We start from the raw sequence: 20,061 nt of genomic DNA, 5'->3' as shown, positions 1-20,061 counted from the left end.
GTTGCAGACAGAAGTAAGGACTGGTTGATGCAACACATGGCAATCAGATATGGACTCAGATGCATATCGTTAGACCACCCGAAACCAACCACCATCAGGGGAAATTGCATTGATGTAGTGTTTGCCAACTTTACGTTAACACCCATACAAGAACCACTTTCCCTGCATTTCACCGATCACAAAGCGGTGATAATGAAGGGACCACGTAAACCAACAGTACAATAAAGGTTTGATGCTTAATATATACACGGTGTTTCACACTCTTTATATGATGCACTGGGCGAATTTCACGGAAGAGTTTCACGGTTTACCGATGATTCCCTCCGGAGCTTCGCCCCACTCATTATCATTCACCCCGTGGATATGCCGTGATTTTTTAATTTGATGTCAAAATATTTGGAAAGAGGTTCCAAATAATGTTGCTGTAATTAGGAATTGAAAAATGCAGCATCCACCCAATTGCAACAGATTGCTACAAAGGAAACTCGTTTGGTCAAGGAACCTGTACGGCTTTTCATTGTAGCAATTTTCTGTGATTGTATGGATGCCTCATTTTCCATTTCTTACTTACTTAGCCCATCTTGTGGGTTTTGTACAGAATACTTTCTTCAATGTGTGTGCTAAATCACTCTTTTCAGTGCAAAAAAACATACTTGTGCGCTTAGCAGAAATTAACTGCTCCTAGGCGCACAAGTATTTGATGATGACAGTGGACTCATTGACCTAACAAACCGTGAACATCCACAAAACTTCAGCATAAAATTCTCAGCTCTGCTGGAAGTGCCTGACAAGAGCTGCTCTCACATCACAGTCTGTCCCTTCCTCAACATCTGTGTTGTGGTCAGGTTGATGGAGGCCACCGCCATTGTTCTGAACCTCGACCAACCAGTGTTGGAGCACAGTGTCGCCAAAATGCTCACAAATTGTTCAGAAATTGCTCAGAACACAGCAGGCATGAATGACAGGGCGGGCATTGTCGATGTCGCACATCCATCCTTTTCAAGATAAAGAGAAATTTTGCCTTGAGCCTACCAAAGGCATTCGCCACATCCATCGAGCTTTGGAAAGGTTGTAATTAAATAACCTTTGTTCGTCGCTTAACTCTGCCCTGTGGCTGAATGGCTTGATCAGGTTTACAGTGAGCGGAAAGGCTTGGTCGCATAGTATTAAGAGTGGCACAGCTGTACCACTGATTGTTACTAGTGGTCGGCGGAACAGGGGGCCCTGGACTGTGTCTGCTAGTCTTGATCGGTGGTATACATATGCATCGTGGCAGCGGCTAAGGGAACCCACATTGATGTATCGGAATCTATACTTGTGCTCGACCAGTGCGAAGAGGATGATGCTGTACCTGCATAAAAAAGAAAGACGTTATTAATTTGGATTGCTAGTATCATTGTTCAAGCCACAAAGTTGCACTGCAGGATCATCGTAGGCGGAACAAACACAACAGTGTTTAGCATGTACATAAACTCTCCTGACAGTTTTCTGTATTACAACGCAGATGGCAGACTAAGCTACGTGCATTAAACTAATTACACATTCTATGTACTCCAAAAATAGACAAAACTGCACTCCCAAAATTGGCTAGACAAGACTGCACAGAGCGCACAGGTTCCAGCTGGTATTCAGTCCGACAGGAGGGCCTCTGACCCAGCCCCACTACAACATCTTTGTCTTCGCGATTGCTCGTGACAATATGACCTAACTTGAAAGATGTAGGTGATGTAATGAAAGTGCGCACCATGTCAAAGCTACGACTTACCATTCTTTATAGTTCCTGTAGTCGGTGGCGCTCTCCTTGGGCGGTGAAACGGGGAAATGGCACCCGTCTAGTGATCCCATTGCTTGTGGGAACTCCAATGTGGTCGTGCACTTGTGAATGTGCTCGGCCATGCTCGAAGCTGTGGCCATCTTGATCCACTCAGCCTCCATAGTGTGGATAATGGCCTCGCACAACTCTCTGTAGGCCACGTTGACGGTCGAGCGTCCCACAGCGAACAATTCGGCGACACTACGGTCTTCGGCTGAGGAACACAACTGGTACAAGCCAATCACGACACGTTTATTGAGTGCGATGGCTTCACGCATGTTCGTGTTCTGACGCTCGAGCAGCGGTCTCACGGCGTCCACGGTGTAGCAAAAAGTCGCCGGCGTTACACGGAATGCACGCTTGAAAAACTTCTCACCAAGCAATGCATTGCACAGTCTCCTCAAACCACCTTGTCCGGCGAGAGAACGACCATCTATCTCTGCACATGCTTTGTTCGGTCACCGAGTCTATTGTCATCATCAAATTGTTGACGATCAGCAGCTCTTCCTTGATGGCGTCGGCTTCCGCTTTCGCCGCCTCAATCCCAGCATCAAGCTGCATGATCGCAGCCATATAGAATATCATAGCAGCCTTGTCATCCTGCAGCTCTGTCTCTCTGTCACCCACAACAGCAGAGCAAGAGTGCAGTCACAGCGCACTTTGAAGTTTGAAACATGTAAACACACACCAAAATGGCAGCCGCATCGAACGACCGCAAACGTTGCCACAGTTCCGCTACTCAACAACTTAAAAACTAAACATATATGTATGGCAATGTATAAACAATTTTTGTTTATAGTATAAACAAAGAAAAGAAATTATAGTGCTCTTAAGTGGTTTTAATGTTGTTTAACTTTTGGTGACAAGAAAACGAAAATAAAGATCTGCAGCGCCACACAATTTTGCAAGAAACGCCTGAACCACTCAACGGCCTTTTAATTTCCGTGTAGCAGCGCGACAACTCCTTGAGTTGATAGAGTTGTGTCGTTTTGAAGGCCATCAACTGGAAGGCCTTCCAAATGTGCCCGTGTGACACAGGTATAAAGAAGTTGGCAAGGGAGGCTCTGCCAAGCAAGACATTGCACAGTAGTGCAGCATTAAGCTTAACACACTATCAAATTTTATCAAGAATAAGTGCTCGATATTGGATGCTTTTGAGAATGACAAATTCAAGATGTCACGAAAGCGAATGTGCGCAAGCGCCTACTCGGAGTTAGAGAAGGCGCTGCTGCTTTGGATCAGAGCAGGAAGCAAGAAACTTCCTCTGAGTGGTGAAATCGTTGCGGCGAAAGCCTTATCACTTGTAGCAATGTTGGGGATCAACGACTTCGTTTCTTCGGATGGATGGCTGACATGCTTCAAACATCACCATGACCCGATTTTTAACAACATGTGTGGAGAGAAAGCGTCAGTCAACCAGGAAACATGCGCTACATGGAAAGCAGAAAAACTTCACAAGTATCTCGGTGAATATCAACTGGTAGACATTTTTAATGCAGACAAGACTGCGCTTTTTTATCAGCTCCTACCAGAGAAAACGGACATTCAAAGACGACGCCTGTGCGGGGGGGGGGGGGGGGGGGGGGAGGCAAATGGAGCGAAGAAAGGGTGTCAATAATGATCGCAGCAAACATTACTAGCACTGAATTATGTTGCCTACTTGTGATCAGGAAGGCTGCTAAGCCTAGATGTTTTAAAGGCATGAAGATGCTTCCTGTGGACTATGCAACGAACAGAAAGGCATAAATGATGTTTCAGGGATTGGATCACGAAACCAACTGTTCCTTGTGAGCCAGTGCAGTACCAACATGAACATACCAGCCTTGGGTGCGATCAGCCTGCAAACACGACAGTGTTGCAGCCCATGGACCAGGGCATCATCAAAAATGTAAGATCCAGTACAGGCAGCATCTATTCGAGCGCATTTTTTTTCTGCATGGACAACTTCTCGCAACACGAGGCAAGTTTACTCAGTATCATCCACCTGCTAGTGCACGCTTGGGTTGGCGTGAAACTTGTGCAATGAATCACTTGACCAGGTAGCTAGCTAGTTAGTCTGTAGCCACAGGGATTCTGTCGTAGTCTCGAAGGCTTGCAACATGCTTTATGAAAATGTGAAAAAAAAGAACATTGTTTTAGACTTGTCAATGTTGAATGGTCTTAGCATTATGGCACAGGACATTGCTGTATGCGGTGTTCATTTTCTTCACGATGGCACATGGCCCTCTATGTGCCCGTGCTTCTCATATTATATGCATTTCCCCCGAAAGCCCAATGTATAATTTTTGTAAGGCTAATAAGTTCGATACATCAAAATTCTGCCTTAAGCACAGGAAGGTTAATGCAATACCAGTAGTAGAGGCTTTATTTTTATTTGCTGGAACGAGTTTTAAGTTGGGGAGAATTCAATAAACCAATTGCTCTATAATTTTTTTTTCGTAGAAATACCCTGTATGGCCAGAAATAACGGGTGTAAACAAGTTCAAATTTCCCTTGATGTGGTATGGCGTTTGATATTCAATGGTTTACACAAATCAAGTGGCACAACGCTTAGCTTGACCATCAATTTCTGCCTGTAGCACCATACTTTCAATGCCAATTTAGAAACCAGGCTTCCATGTCAAAACTTTTTTTTTTTATACAATGCTGTGACGACACCAGTTCAGAGACGAGGTGCTCATTGCACCGTGCATATTTGACAAGGAGGCTCTCTGGAGCCAGCTGAAGGTGCTCCTGGACATCGAAGGCCCGGCACACAAGACCATGCAGCAGTGGCAGGCTTTTTGGCGGAAAGAGCACTTCCACGTCGACCATGCATTGGCCATGGTCAGAGAACAGAGTGTGCGGAGTTGTACCTCGGCTGGTCATCTTACACGCTCCGTTTGTGCTTTACAGGAGCACCGAAGGCCGCATCCTCCAGCTGACCGGAACCGCACGGATTGATGGTGAGCGAGTCGCAGTGTTCGGGAGGTTGGAAGGAGCAAGCACTGGCTTAGAATATCATTGTTTGCTAAGTGCTGCAAACTAGCACTCTGTGACCGTCGGGAATTCGGTATTGGAGGTGTAATGCAACATGGCCCACGGTGAAAAAAATTTTGCAGTAATATTGCTGCTCACAGTGATAACCATGTGACAAACAGCTCAAACATTACAAATACGGCTGCAGCAGCCAAGGGAGGCTAAGCTTTTCAGCGACCAGAGTAAATGGGCCCAGATCACTGATTTTCTCAATGCTGCAACAGGCAAGGTATTTATAGTACGCACATGGGCAGAACTTCTGACTTGTTCGCTACTCGTCGAACGACCTGAAAAACCTCCGCAAGTGAGTTGATTTGTTCCTTAGTGAAATATACTAATATGAATCGTAAATGACAAGTGTAAATATTTTATTCATGGCCTTACAGATCCAGCACAGAGGATGAGTACAGAAAGAAGGAACATCTGCTACAGGAAATAATCGAAAAAATTAAAAATGAAAGTTTGAAGATTCGGGCACCACAGCGAGCAAACAACGTTGCAGCATTAAGCAGGAGACACACGGTCCGATTTGGCGTCCGATCCGACGTGCGGCACGCCGGAATGACGTCACATCCGGCTGTTTTCATCGTACCGGAGAGCTGCATCTGACGCCGGCTATGCATCTGCCCGGCCAGTTGTTCGTCGTCCGGCGGCCGTATCGTAGGAAAGTGACAGCCAATGACAGCGCGGATGACATAAACGTCACGATGACGTGCCATCTGGGGATTGGAATTTGGGAAGACGGCCATTAGCTGGGTTTAGCGAGGTTGTGGTTAGAACTGACAGCGAAGCAGAGGAACTTGGACCATGATGACCCCACCTATATCCAATGAGCTTCTCATATCGCTGGTTCAATTTGAACCAGCTTTGTGGGACCAGCGATCGGACATGTATCGGAGAAATGACGCTAGGCTCAACGGATGGAAAAGAGTCGTGAAAGCTCTAGGCCTCGTCGTGTCGCAAGGTATGTAGCCGAGAGTCGATTTTCGAGCGCACTGTCTCCGCGCACTGCATTGCATGGCACGTTTTTGTATGTTTTCACCGTATTCGTTTACCATGTTGTCTAGTCAAGCAAAACACGCTATTTCTTGAATTAAAATTGTTAGCTTCCTCACCTCCACATAGCCCGCGCCAACTCGAAAAAAAAATAATAATGCGCGGTAGCGGCATGCGAAAATGGGAGGACAAAAAAAAAATGTAAATCAGTGAGCACATGTTGCGCGTGGCGCGGTTGCAGGCGCCCGTGCTGCATGTTTGGTGATGACAGTGCCTCTTCTAAAAAAAACAAACACGTGATGAACGCATTTATCGGCCTCCTTTGCGAAGTGACGTCCGATAGCTGCGCGCGTCTAATGTTTTGAACAAGGAAAACAACGTGTATGCGACGTGATTGTAAAAAACGGAAGGAAACAGGTTAAACAATATCAGGGAATCTTGTCAGCGTGAATTACATGCCTGTCTATGTACAGCCGCGCACGGACTTTTGCCATGTGTCATGTCAGTTTTCGGCATGTCTTCCTACGGTATCGCTATTGTCTCTGATTATTTACGCTAGTACGCGATAGTGTTAGCTATGTGAATGAGCATGCTTCTTGTGGCCATATTTTCCACCTTGTTCTTTACATTGCATCAAATTTTGTATTCAAAATTGTTGAACCCGATTTCCTCGTATGCACAATTAATGCGAAATTTATTGATTGTTAGTAACTCGTGTGCGGTTAACCTTTTCAGAGAACATCAACCTCATTGTGCGCCGCTGGCGGAACCTGCGGGACACTTTTGGTAAAAAAGTGAAAGAATTGAGAAAGAAGAGCGGAGCCGGAGCCGGAGAACCGGCTTCGAAATGGAAATATTTTGATATGCTGCTGTTCTTGAGGGATATTGTGGAGCCACGCCCGTATGTGTAAAGTTTCTTTTCTGCATGAAATACTATCTTTCAAGGGTTTCTGAATGCAGAATACCAATGTATACTGCTGTGCAGCATATGAGTGAGTGAGAGGTACACTGTTACAATTTGTGGAGCCACAGCAGTGACTGTGCCTTTGAACGCTTTTAGTACACACAGGGAATAAGAAAAATGCTTTTATTATGCTTTTAAAAAACTTCACACATCAGGGCACAACAAAAATACAGCTGATCTATGCAGAAATCAGCCCATCAGGCAGCAGAAAATAATAGAAAGCAGACACTGCAGCAATAGCTGACAATTCCTGGTCAATTTGGCAAGCCAGCAAACAGGAACTTGAAGCTTCTACATCATGACTGGATACTTGCATTGTTCAGGCTGTAGCGACTGTACTGCAATTCATATTTACTAAAATTGACTATTTGAAATTCTCTACTCCTATAGCAAAAACTTAATCATGTTGAGGTTATGGAATATTTTTTTCCCTTCTTGGCTCTGTGACACCACAGGAATGATTTAATAATTCACTTCTCTTTCCTCACTTAGAACCACAAGCAACCTGGACGATTGTCCAAATTCTCTGGACGAAGTGCTCAGGGAGAGTGAAGATGGTCCATTAGAGCTGTTTTCTTCAATGCAACCTAGCTTTGCCAGCAATGCAGACAATGACCTTGTAATGCCACACGACAACAACGACACAACACACACACGATCGTCTACACCCCTTTCAAGTATTTTACCCCACGACCCCCCTCCATCTTCACAGCCTTCCCTTTCTCCTTGCTCTCAAACATCAACACCTCAAACAGTCTCCACTAACACACGCACTAACACACAAACAAACAGACAACACAAGAGAAAATCTGCCACAGACATTTTAATGGCCAGAGTGGACTCCCAACTCAGGGAAGAAAAGCTGGACCGAACAGAGCAATTTCTCCTTTCACTGGCAGAGCACATGGACAATGTTCCAATTCGGCTCAGGGCCCAGTGCAAGGTGCACCTATTGGAAGTGCTTATGCATTACCAAGCGGGACAAATCCCAACCATGCTGAGTCCCGGAGTAGGCCCACTTTTGCGGCATCACGATGCTAATTAGTGTGCATGCACATGAAGGTAATAAATAAATGTGTGTGAAAATACTCTTCTGTGTGCCGGAGTTCTGTCTACAATTTTCATGTACTAGACACATTGGGTCCACACGGATCACTAAAACTAGAGCTTCATTGCAACTTCAGTATGCAGACCATACTGAATGCACCATTTATTCATTCCTACTGCAATTCCCATTAGGAAATTTAGCAGTATGGAAAACATGCATCATGATCATCGGCCTATATTTTATGTCCACTGCAGGACGAAGGCCTCTCCCTGCGATCTCCAATTACCCCTGTCTTGCGCTAGCGTATTCCAAATTTCCTAACTTCATCATCCCAATCTGGTTTTCTGCCGACCTCGACTGCACTTCCCTTCTCTTGGTATCCATTCCGTAACCCTAATGGTCCACCGGTTATACATCCTACGCATTGCATGGCCTGCCCAGCTCCATCTCTTCCGCTTAATGTAAACTATAATATCGGCTATCCCCGTTTGTTCTTTGATCCACACCGCTCTCTTCCTTTTTCTTAACGTTAGTCCGAAGATTTTTCGTTCCATCGCTCTTTGTGCTGTCCTTAACTTGTTCTCGAGCTTCATTGTTAACCTCCAAGTTTCTGCCCCATATGTTAGCACCGGTAGAATGCAATGACTGTACACTTTTCTTTTCAACGACAGTGGCAAGCTCCCAGTCAGGATTTGGCAATGTCTGCCGTATGCACTCCAACCCAATTTTATTCTTCGGTAAATTTCTTTCTCATGATCAGGGTCCCCTGTGAGTAATTGACCTAGACAAACGTACTCCTTTACAGACTCTAGAGACTGACTGGCGATCCTGAATTCTTGTTCCCTTGCCAGGCTATTGAACATTATCTGTCTTCTGCATATTCATCTTCAACCCAATTCTTACACTTTCTCAATTAAGGTCCTCTATCATTTGCTGTAATTTGTCTCCATTGTTGCTGAATAGGACAATGTCATCTGCAAACCAAAGGTTGCCGAGATATTCGCCGTTGATCCTCACTCCTAAGCCTTCCACGCATATAGGTTACTAGATCAAGTAATAGAAGATTACAGCAAGGACATCCATTACAGTAAATGTGACACAAATGTACCTGGTGTTTCACGTAACTTGAGCCAAAGATTTCAAAAAGCAGTAAACCGCAGCTGGGTGTATGCCAACAGTATATTGTTTGCTGTTATATTCCACTTAAGTAATATGATTAAGAAAAAATCTAATATTCACTTTAGGCTCAAGAGTGTTATTTTTTAGATGTAAAGGAACATCTGATCCAGGTTTTTATTGCAACAAGGAAGCCAGCGAAATGTAAAAACAATGTGACTGCATTCCCAATATCCTGTTAAGATAAAAAGAATAGCAATAAACTATTTGGCTTGTAAAAATAATTTATTTTCAGGCACAGAACGAGATTGTCATTTGCTGCAGCCTCAATGCTGCCAGAGTGCTCGTATAAAACCAACCGTCCATACAAAATAAGGAAACGTGACACTAACACATGTAATACACTAATGAAAATGCTGTTTAGATATCTAGGATAATTTTCAGGGTTTGCTACATTTTGGGAATGCACAATTTTCACTTTTGTCAGTGGCGCCATAAGCTTTTGAAGTAACACTACATTTCAACAGCTGTCAAGTTTACTGTGTAGTTGCGATACAACCCCTTTAAGATGATGGAGCTTGAGAATTTCAAAGGCCACTATTGGATGCGAGGGCCAACACTAGAAGCAGTAGCGCTGCAATCGAGTTTCAGAGCTCCGCTCGGGAGGTGGCCGCAGTGGTGGTCATGCGAACTAGTGGCGCTGCAATCGCGTCTTCTGTCACTTCTGGATTCATTTCCGTGGTGCTGGTTCGTATGTTGCTACTGCGGTCGTGTTGTTGGTGTCGTGTGACGTGTGGCAGTTGTTCCGATTAAAAGTTTAACGCAGAAGTGTTTCGGCGTCTTATAACAGGAAGAAGTTATGTATACGGTCCTGCTTTGCCAACGGCTGCTCGAGCGGCCAGATGCAACGTAATGCTGATACTCACTATTTCTTTCGCACCGCGACAACGGCAGAGTTTTATATATGGAAACACATGCTAGGCTGAAAGAATGGCTCACAGATAAGTGTGCCGTGTGCAAACATTATGTTGAGGACTATTATCTATATTTCCATTCTTGAATACAAAAATATATTGATTCCTCGCGGAAAATATGGACACTGGTTCACAGCGCGATTCCACAACTAAATTACCATATATTGCCAATTACAAGTCGACATAACTTTTCATAAAATGACCTTCCAAAGTTCGGTGGTCAACCTATAATCGGAGTCGGACTATACGCAGAATCATAAAGTCAACTTATCTGTAGGGTCGAAAGTAGTTTCAATCGAGCTGCGGATAGTATCACGCCGTGCATGTAAAATTCCGCAATAGCTATCAGACATGGTGCGAAAGCAGACTGCTTAAAAAAGAGGAATTTATCTTGGGATAAGCCCTAAAGTTTTGTTTTCATACGACAAACACTTTGTTGACGAACCGTGGGTGTTCCACAGAAATGCTGGCAGCACCGTGTAGGCTGGCAACGCTTCGCAGGGAACTAAACCACGTGACATGCTCTATCTTAGCGTGCACTGGTACACGCCGTTTCTTTCGCAAACCCAAGTCAGCACGATACCCTGCCGTTGAGGAGGTGGTTCCAGATTGGGTTCAAGACCAGATAAGCAAGAGCCTGAGTGTTTGCTACGCTGATATTGAAGCTAAAGCACGTACTGTCGCGCAGGATATGTGCATCCCGCGAACCGAGTTCAAAGTATCCAAGAAATGGGTCACGAACTTCATAAAACGGAACGGCCTGAGCCTAAGACGACACACGACCCGGTCTTCATGAACACATCTCAAAGCCAAGAAATGTGATGCAAAAGTGAAGTTCAAGAAAAAAATTATTAGGAGCTTGAGTGTCGGCAGGCACTTCGGCGGATTGAAGCTTGCAGTGATGTGCTTCAGGTTCAAACCAATTGTGCTTGCAATATTGCTGTGCTTCCCTTCGAAATATGCGCTACTGACGACGCTCAACAAGCTCACGATCGTGATTTTGCCTTCGATACTCTGAAAGCTTGAATTTATTGAGGATGACGTCACACAATAGTGATATGTGGATCGTTTTACATGAGGCAACCCGTAGGTGGTCATCTTTTGATTTATGGAAACTGTTGTGACCGTGAAGAGTATCACACCGAACACAACCCTCAAGCAATTACAAAAACATGTATGGACAATAATATGAAGAAAAATGCCTGTGGCTTCAAATGTATGTAGTTCTTGACTCCCCCAAGCCTCGATCTTCGCAGAGATATGAGGTCATTGAAACCATCCTGAGGTATCCACTGTTATTGAACGCATACAGAATTAAACATTAATTTATCCCACACGAGTGAAATCTGGAGTAGCCCGGTCAGGTTGGCGAAATCATTTATGAGTGTGTGCATTTGCATGTGACGATTCGTAATCGTTGACATATGAGTAATCAAGTTTTATATGATCATGCGCTGATCATGCGCATGCACTTGAGAAAAAGAAAAAAAGAATGATAAGACGACCGTTTACAAACCACGTGCACATGACCCGCCAGAAAAAAAGAAAAGCAAAATTACTTTGTAAAAAGGTTGCACAAATAAATAAAGGACGTCGCAATGTAAAGCTGCCAATTAGGTTCGTAGAAAAGACCTATGAATGTTCAGTTGCGAAAACAGTTCTTGCCACTTCCCTGCCAACCACAATGAACGTACATCTTATATGTGTGAGTGAGATGTAAAAAGACATGCTTGAATTAATCAGACCAAAATGCAGAACAAACTTGAAAACAACAAAGCATCCATGCTACTTCAGTGGTGCAGTATTGCATCCTGCCAGGACACACTTCCCGCAGTACTGCTGAAATAATCAGCATAAATTTCCCTGACATGCCGAGCTGTTTGGGCAAAATTGCGTGCCTGGGTGCGAGCCACTTGCAAAGGTGGCTGTACTAGCTGCTGACGCCAGTGGCCAGACCGTCGGAGCCCAAAGCCATTGATGGAATCCGAATATCCAGGGCCGCAGTATGCATCGTCACCCTCTGCGCTCCTATGCATAAGGAAATTGTGCAGCACACAAAGGGCTTTAACAATCTCTTCGGCATTCTTGGGATTTTCGCCCATTGTCCTCTCGAGAATCCTCCAGCGTGTCACGAGGATTCCGAAGGCGTTCTCTGCACACCTCCTGTATGATGCAAGAAAAACAAGTGTTCTACACATTGCCCTCTTCAGTCCTTTGAAATATTGCTAAGACATCTTTGTGAAACTGCTAGTCTAGGCTGTTGTGGTACAGAAGAAGCAAAAAACGAAGTTAAAACACTGAGCAGAAGTCGCGCAAACTTGTTACACCTGCTGGTCTCACTGACTAAGTCTCAATGGGTATAAAACCCGAGAAACTAGTAGTGAAATTAAAAGTTGGGAAAGACATGGCATTTTATGCATTTATCCTTTCATCTGCACACAAACTACATTTTATGCATTTATCCTTTCATCTGCAGACAAACTACTGGCAGTTCATTTGTGATAGAAAGTTCTCGTACAGAGTGACGTGACAAGACACCTGCCCTATTATCGCTACATTTAAGGAAAATTTTCATTTGCTTAATGTGGGTCTTACTGCATGAAGGTTTCCTAAGGTCAGAGAGGTAACAGCCCTGTCACACAGACTTCTGTGAACTCCTTTTAACTCCATCTTCATCGCAAGAGAGATGCGCACAGTGGCACATGATAGCATTTTCGCTAAGTGCTTTATCAATTCAATGCACACTATGATTCAATGTTTCCCTTTAGTGTCCATTTAAAATAGTTTTACGCCTGACCAAAGGGGACATTTTTGGCTGTACATAAGCAAAATGGCACCTAATGGGGCCATGGCAGCGTCTGTTAAATGCCTCTTAGTGTTGTTGTGAAATGGCCACAACTTTAAGGTCAAGCTCCAGTAGGAAGTCTCGTGCACCTTTATCTCAAAAGGGTTCATGGCTTATCTGGTGAGAGGAGTACAAGGGTGAGGCTTTGAAAGAGTTTAAGAGAGTTCCAAGAGTTTTAGAGAATTTCACCTTGCTCTGCTCAGGCGGTAATTGAAGATCCGCTTCTTGTCCTCAAGCTCTCGTCCAGGGTATGGTCTCAGGAAGTCTGGCCGGAGCTGAAAAGCCTCGTCACCAACAAACACACATGGAGCTTGCTGCATGGTGTTTGGCAGTGCCAAGCTTCTCGGAAGTTGCAGCTGGCCTTGCTCCAAGCGCTGCCCAAACTGCGACTGCTGGAGGACTCCGCCATCGCTCTGCTTGCCATAGGCGCCAATGTCCACGACCACAAACTTGTAGTCACTATCGACTATGGCAAGGAGAACGATGGAGTACGTGCCCTGTAAAAATAGTCCATTTAAGAAGTATGCGGGGCATTGTTAAATTATGCATTGTGTGATTTAGGACAAAGCTTTGATATTCTTTCTAGATGGCTTATAAATATGGCTGTGCAGATATTGGAAATGTTGAACAAGAATTGAAGTCTTTGCTATTCGAATCGAAAGCTCACAATTCGAAACGACTGAATATCCATATTCTCTTCAAATATAAGGGATACATTATTGCAGTCAAGTGGTGACTCTTCTTAATGATTTTTCCACAGGAGATTCAGTTCCTGCACAAAGGCTAATGACCAGCTTCTGAGCAAATTCATAGAGCACATAACTTCTGCTCAATATTTCCAGTCTTTCAATAAGCATGCCTCACCTCTAGGGAGACTACAAATTTGTCGTCTGGAGCTAAGCAATCTAGGTATTACTTGGTTAATCTCACCATGGTCTGCCAGACAGATATAGGGTGTGTGGACTGAGCTCAATCTGCAAGGCGGCAATGGCATTGTTGGGGCAGCCAACGTTACTAGACTAGCTTCAATTGCAAAACTTGGCGGCGTTGTGCGGAAATGCCACCTGCCCACATTTTCATGGCACTGCCGTCGCACCCAGCTTCACTTCCCCACTAGCCGGCTACACGAACTGGCTGGACGAAACACGCAGTGCAGCGTTGGTGCATTCTGTGGTTGGTTGTTGACGGCGGATTTCGGGAAGCATGTCATCCGCAAAACTCTAGCCTTCACCGCATTTGTTAAAGATATTAGCAGACGATGCCGACGTGCTGCGTTCCTGACTGCAACAAGTGGCTATCGAATGATGTCGACAGTTCAGCACACCACTTGTGTGCTCCCAGCAATGCGACACTTCGCTCGGCATTCAACAGAGCAAGTCCTCGTGCCGACCGGGAACTCTCTGCGAAATCCATGGTGTGTGATTTACACTTTCATGAGCAGGACATCTTAAAGTGTTTGTGCATATTATCAATGGACAGACGGTTGAGGTGCCACGAGACAAGTGGACACTTGCCGAGGGTGCGGTGCCAAAAGTGTTCTCGAACGTTCTCTCAAATCTGTCAAACCAACCGGGGGGAAAAAAACGCAAACGAAGAGATATGTTTGGTGACCTGTTCTGGGCCACCTCAGAAGAGCTGTCAGAGAATACGCTGAGTCGTGTTGGGTGCCCCTTGCGCTTTCAGGAACTGAGTGCAAGCATAATTAAATTTTTAACAGCGGCGCTGTTGAAGCTTTTGGCTTCCCTGCGTAATATTTGCAAAAACTCGCCTAGCGATGACGTCACTGCGCACAGCTGCGCCTCGCATCACCTTGCGATAGCCAAACAATAGCTAATAAATAATCGATCCATAAACAATAACTTTGGGAAAATGCTGGGGATGACTTGGTAGTTATTAGCCTAGCCCAAATTACGTTAATTTTTATTTAGTCACGTGCATGCTTACACGCATACCTTGCAGGAACCTTGCATAAAAATGCATTCTTAGGAAGGTTCCTGCAGCAGCGGCGGGGATCCAGTCTTGAAGTAAAGGCAGCGAGAAAACATGCCAAGCTGCTGTAGGTGGAGTTGGTTTCCACGTAGGCCCAAATCATTTGCCTAGATTTTGTCTCTTCTGACAGTTTAAGTCTTAGCTATATATAGGGGCATACAGTTGTTTTTTACTTCATTTTATTTAATGAAGCGTTCATTGGTTTAAAAGAAAGTTGTGCTGTTATTTTTGTGGATAAGAAATTTGGTCTCGCTAGCTGGCGTATAACTGCCCCAGACCAAAGTGTTAAGTAAGTAAAAGCAGCGAGAAAACGTGCCAAGCTGCTGTATGGGAAAAGTAAACTGCGTGAAAGGTTTAGGTGGCAGGAAGAAACACAAGACACTTAAAAACGAAGCTTCTGCGCTTCGTCGCATGCATTTCTTCCTATCGTGCAGTTTACCCTTCTTTCAGTATGAACCAACTAGCCCGATATATCTTATTGCTGTAGGTGGATACTGCTTTCGCGTGGTATCACTATTTCGGACTATAGGGAGAACGCCAGCTAGCGTGAAACATGCGCAAGCTGCCCTTACGCATGAGCTCAAGGCTGCGGCAAGGCGTCTGCAGTGGAGCGCGATGGAACGGCGCCGCCATCTGGCGGCGCCCATGGTGTGGGGACAGCGGCGGTAAGCGCATGGGCGGAGAGTTTTACAACTGAAGCTAGTCTAGTAACGTTGGGGGCAGCCACGCTATATTACTGGTTGCGTCAGTCGTGCAGGCTGTCGGACAGATACTGGAGATACCCGGCAAACTTCTCATAACATGTGTTGGACCCACCCAGTAGACTTGATACATCAGCTCAGACACAGGATTGTTTTGTCTGAGTACCGTGGCAAAGGGTCATCAGAGCTGCGAGGCATCACGGTGAAGTTTGCCATGTGCGTCCGCAACAGCCATTAAAGAAGCCTAGCTATCAGTATGATGGCTAGGTTGTATTCTTCTCCATATGTAATCTTATCAAGCACCCTCTGCCTGTATTAATGAGGCACTAGTGTAAATGTTAAGATGAAGTCATGGATGTCGCTTGCTACATAAAAACAGTACTGTAATATTTTGCACATTATTTACAATACACTGCCAGTGTTACAGACGCACAGATTGCCTGAGTAAAACAATAAAACAGCAACAGCATGAGGCTGCCAAAGTGTATGCTAAAATACTAAACTTACCTTATAATTAAAATACATTGTGCCGGAGTTCTTGGGTCGCTTGATGTGGACATGTTTGCCATCAACGGCACCAATGCAGTTTGGGAACTGCCATGTGCGGCCGAATCCTTCCGCAGTGCGCAGCCATGCAGCAACGTCTGGCTTCTGAATAGAATTGAAGCAAATAGAGTTTGGTCATATCACAGTCTTCATAGTGCACAGCCTACGTTTAGGCAAGTTAGTACAGATGAATCGTGACATAAATGACACAAGTCCTTGGTTGGACTGTAGCGTCCACCGGCATTCACTTGAGCAGCAATACAATAAATTAGTCTCTGTGCCAGAGCAAACGACTCACATTAATCTGCAGGGCAACCATTCCTTTTACCACTCAATGAGACAGGTAATGACCTGCCACTGTGGATCGACAATATATGCAAAGGTGTACAAGTTATCTGCATTCTCTTTTGAACTGCACACAACAGATGACGACATAAGAAACAATAAGAGCGCCGTCTAACAATTGAGGATCCTCGGTTGTTTGTTAGCATCTATGGTGTGTGCTTTGCATTCTGGCATACTCATTCGCTATGCGCTGAAGCACAAAGGCTCCAAACCAATTCAATCAACTCTCTAATAGCTCAGACACCATACAAATTACAATAATTGAGCAACCTGTACAGAAATGGAAAAATGAGGTGCAGTGGACAGAACAATTAACAGTGCCATTAAGGAGTTTATTTTTTAGAAAGTAAGTGCGGTAACATATCTACAGAACCATCATAAGGGATTGTTTAATTGGGCCAGATTAAATCACTGAAGTGTTGTGCTAAAGTTTGATGTTAGCATAACTGCAAGCTTTCAACAAAAAGGCAATTTTGCGTTGGAAACCCACACCTACAAAGTAATTCAATATCCTGTAGACTAGTAGTACAAATAGGGTCCTTTGTTTTTGGGAAGAACCACATAATTTCCAAAGTTTGTACCCCAAACAAGTTCTGTGAAAGCTGGGTTAAACCAGATTTCCCCCAGAGTGAACGAAGGAAAACCACAATGACAAAGCATTGCCACCCCATTTTTTAGCTGTATTCGGATGACCGGCTCCATTTCCCTGAGCTAGCACGACATGACTGAGTGCCACCAAACAACACTACAAACAATGACACTGCAAACAAGCTGCTAGCGGCACATGCCGCCTCATTGCAGCACACCAATATGCTTCATCGCATTTTGCTGCTCAGCCACACCACACTCGTCTGTGTAATTCGGTCAATAATGTGACTCCAGCTTTATGAACTAATCACATACCTAATGTATTAATACGTACACAGCACAGTAATGGGACCATGTGACTGAAAATTCTGTTTAGCATGAGTTGTTTCATCCAGGATCTTACACAGGAATGTACTTACGGGCATGTATATTGGCTGAAGCCTGTGCCACAGTGCCCTGCATGTGACTCTGACAGCCAGGCGTGCAGTGGATATGCCCACCCGGAAGGAGAGCGCAATATCCTGCATGAGGTCTCCAGAAGACAGATACCTGCATTGATATTATGGAATATACACATTTCATAACAACTGCTTGATGGGCCATTGGAAGGAAGTAAAAAGGGTGAAAATGCAGCCACTGATCATGCAGCCACAGGGCCGCACTACATGGCATTAGGTGTTACCTGAGCGTCATGGCCAGTCGTTCTGCAGAAGAAATTGGCTCTCTGATGCAATATTGCCTATCCAGGTCTCTTCCGACAAGGCTCAATATAAAATCAAACTGCTGGGGGACCATGCGATAGTACTTCTTGAAGTACTCGATGTCACCATCACGCATTTTTTCTATCTGCAATAGGATGTAGACTTCTATTAATTTTCTTTTCAAGCACACCAACAAATATCGCAGAAAGCACTTGACGAATAATTTGAACTTGCACTTGAGTCGGCGATATATGTGGGTACAGTCCCCATTCGAGCAAAAAGCCTAGCGACACGATGGGGATCACGGTCGCGTCATCTATTCGATTGCCAATGAAAGCAGCGCGGTGGCCTTTTACATACAGGCGTCAGACGACCACTTTTGACCGCGATCAGCCCGATCCGGATCAAAATTCTCGACTGCGATTAGCTCCCTCGCGCACAGGAGCCAATCACGAATGATAAATTCGATACGGATTGGGCTCGCGATCAGAAGTGCGCCGTGTGACGCCCGAACGGCAGACTCGAAGTTGTCACTCATGTCGTCTTCTATTGCTACCTCACGTGAAGTTTACTAAACATAGCACGTCCTGTTTTTCCAACTTTTTGAAACATGCATTTAATTCCGGACAGAGGTGAGTTTCTTGGGCTTTTGATTCTCGAGTTAAAAATATTTGACGCGCTGAACACACGAAACACTGCCACAGATGCCCACCGGCTTTTCGTTAGCTAGTCGCTCAAAACATCGCATCGAGCGGCGAGCGACGGCGATGAGCGATCTCGTCGCGCGTGAAATAGCTCAAATCGAATTTTAAGCTGTCTACAGGTGCTGGTGCGTCTAATTAGCATCATTGAACTCGCGGCAACAAATCACACGATACGTACCGTGGTGAAAAACTCGCTCTCGGCGTGGCGCGTTCTCCACGAGGGTCGGACCCACCATCTGCGCCGGCGTTCTTCTTCCAGGCGTTTTTGGATGATAAGAACTTTCATTTTTAGCAATAAAAGTCTTTTCCGGCGCTTAGTCAGCACCATCTCTGTACTTGTAGAAAGTCCTAACCAACAAGAAGCAACACCGACGCTTTATCGCAGTCCTTGCCTTCCCCTGCTTCCCCGGGTTGCTGCAATTGTTACCAACACCTCAATACTAGATTATTCCATATACAGCCGATAATGTAGCACTACATATAGTACCTTGTCGGTTTGCATAAATGTATGCAGATTTTAACTTAATATGTTTTCCCGCAACCTTTTATTATATATAAATTTGCAGAAGCAAATGTATGGAGAATTATTTTTTTGTGTGTGACTGTATTGTTGGTCAGGCAACACTGTTTTGGGCGGAGCCACAACTGAAAGGCACCGCGATGAAATACCGCGCCGTGTGTCTCCAATCGACGGAGCGGCAAGCCGGAGCATCCGAAAAACCGGATCGCCGCACGTCGGATCAGACGCCGCGTCGTACCGTGTGTCTCGCGCTTAAGACGCTGTGGCCGCTTCCCCTTACTAGAGAGTACTGCACGTTTCTAACGCGTTTGTGCTAGCGTCCCCTTAAGCGGGAGATCCGATGATTCCCTCCGGAGCTTCGCCCACTCATCATCATTCACCCCGTGGATATGCTGTGATTTTTTTGCATTTCGCCTCCATCGAAATGCGACTGCCGAGGCCGGGATTCGATCCCGCGACTTCGTGCTCAGCAGCGCAACGCCTTAGCTGACTGAGCCACCCCGGCGGGTCCACGCATACACATTATATATAAGATGATTTTGCCTGCTATGAATATTATTTCTGCGAATGAGAGTTTTATTTCCAATATTCACTAATAAGTGTGTTTGTTACTGCAAACACGTGCGCTTATTCCGGTCGGGAGTTCTCACTTGTTCAATTATTGCATTTAGAATACCTGTTATTTTTTCCCTTACATATATATATCGTAAATATATATGTCTATGTACCCTTTGATTTCATTACCTAGAAATACATTGGTCATTCTTCGCGCCACGCAGTTAATAAACCTGGTTTATTTGACTCTAAGATTGTTTTCTTCGATCATTGTCCCTGATCAATATTCACCAACAATAAGCGCGTGCAAAATGACACGATATCAATAATAAAATTTTCTTACGTAGCCTTCATGGTGAGGAGATACCAGTTACCTTTAGAGGACAGTGGTAAAAACAGCAGTTCACCTGGCTAAAACTACATTTGCCACCGGCCGTAAAGAGCCATGGGCGCACCGAAGTAACTAAACCATTAAAAAAAAATGTGGTTGATCCCTCTTATATAGGAATCGGTATAGAACACGAAAGTGAAACGTGTCTTCACAGAAGTAGTGTAATGTTTATTGCACATTGATATATAATGTCTATTGGTGTTTTGTGGCTAAAGCGCCCTTAGGCGTTGATGCACCCACGCTGACG

General features: G+C 44.8%; 2 protein-coding genes across 2 annotated transcripts; both read right to left on the bottom strand.

The window, feature by feature from the left end:
• Nucleotides 1-520: 520 nt before the first annotated feature.
• Nucleotides 521-3,377, bottom strand: LOC125947044 (uncharacterized). Its single transcript, XM_049671328.1, has 2 exons — nt 1,766-3,377; nt 521-1,351 (listed from the first exon to the last, which is right to left on the bottom strand). The coding sequence occupies exons 1-2, from the start codon at nt 2,089-2,091 to the stop codon at nt 1,000-1,002; spliced, it is 678 nt and encodes a 225-aa protein (XP_049527285.1). The 5' UTR covers nt 2,092-3,377; the 3' UTR covers nt 521-999.
• Nucleotides 3,378-7,442: 4,065 nt separating this feature from the next.
• Nucleotides 7,443-19,032, bottom strand: LOC119459316 (uncharacterized). Its single transcript, XM_037721125.2, has 5 exons — nt 17,626-19,032; nt 17,363-17,492; nt 15,972-16,115; nt 12,964-13,271; nt 7,443-12,092 (listed from the first exon to the last, which is right to left on the bottom strand). The coding sequence occupies exons 1-5, from the start codon at nt 17,778-17,780 to the stop codon at nt 11,720-11,722; spliced, it is 1,110 nt and encodes a 369-aa protein (XP_037577053.2). The 5' UTR covers nt 17,781-19,032; the 3' UTR covers nt 7,443-11,719.
• Between the last annotated feature and the right edge of the window lie 1,029 nt (nt 19,033-20,061).

Source organism: Dermacentor silvarum, chromosome 7 (genome assembly GCF_013339745.2).
Source record: "Dermacentor silvarum isolate Dsil-2018 chromosome 7, BIME_Dsil_1.4, whole genome shotgun sequence".
Classification (NCBI taxonomy): domain Eukaryota; kingdom Metazoa; phylum Arthropoda; class Arachnida; order Ixodida; family Ixodidae; genus Dermacentor; species Dermacentor silvarum.
The sequence above is the reverse complement of the archived record's forward strand: the minus strand, read 5'-3'. Positions and strand labels throughout refer to the sequence as shown.

Coding starts and splice junctions, on each gene's coding strand:
- LOC125947044 (XM_049671328.1), bottom strand. CDS start 2,091: ATGCGTGAAGCCATCGCACTCAATAAACGTGTCGTGATTGGCTTGTAC. Junction 1,352..1,765: donor TACAGGAACTATAAAGAATG/GTAAGTCGTAGC, acceptor TTTTTTATGCAG/GTACAGCATCATCCTCTTCG.
- LOC119459316 (XM_037721125.2), bottom strand. CDS start 17,780: ATGCGTGATGGTGACATCGAGTACTTCAAGAAGTACTATCGCATGGTC. Junction 13,272..15,971: donor CAATGTATTTTAATTATAAG/GTAAGTTTAGTA, acceptor CTATTTTTACAG/GGCACGTACTCCATCGTTCT. Junction 12,093..12,963: donor TACCGCCTGAGCAGAGCAAG/GTGAAATTCTCT, acceptor TGCATCATACAG/GAGGTGTGCAGAGAACGCCT.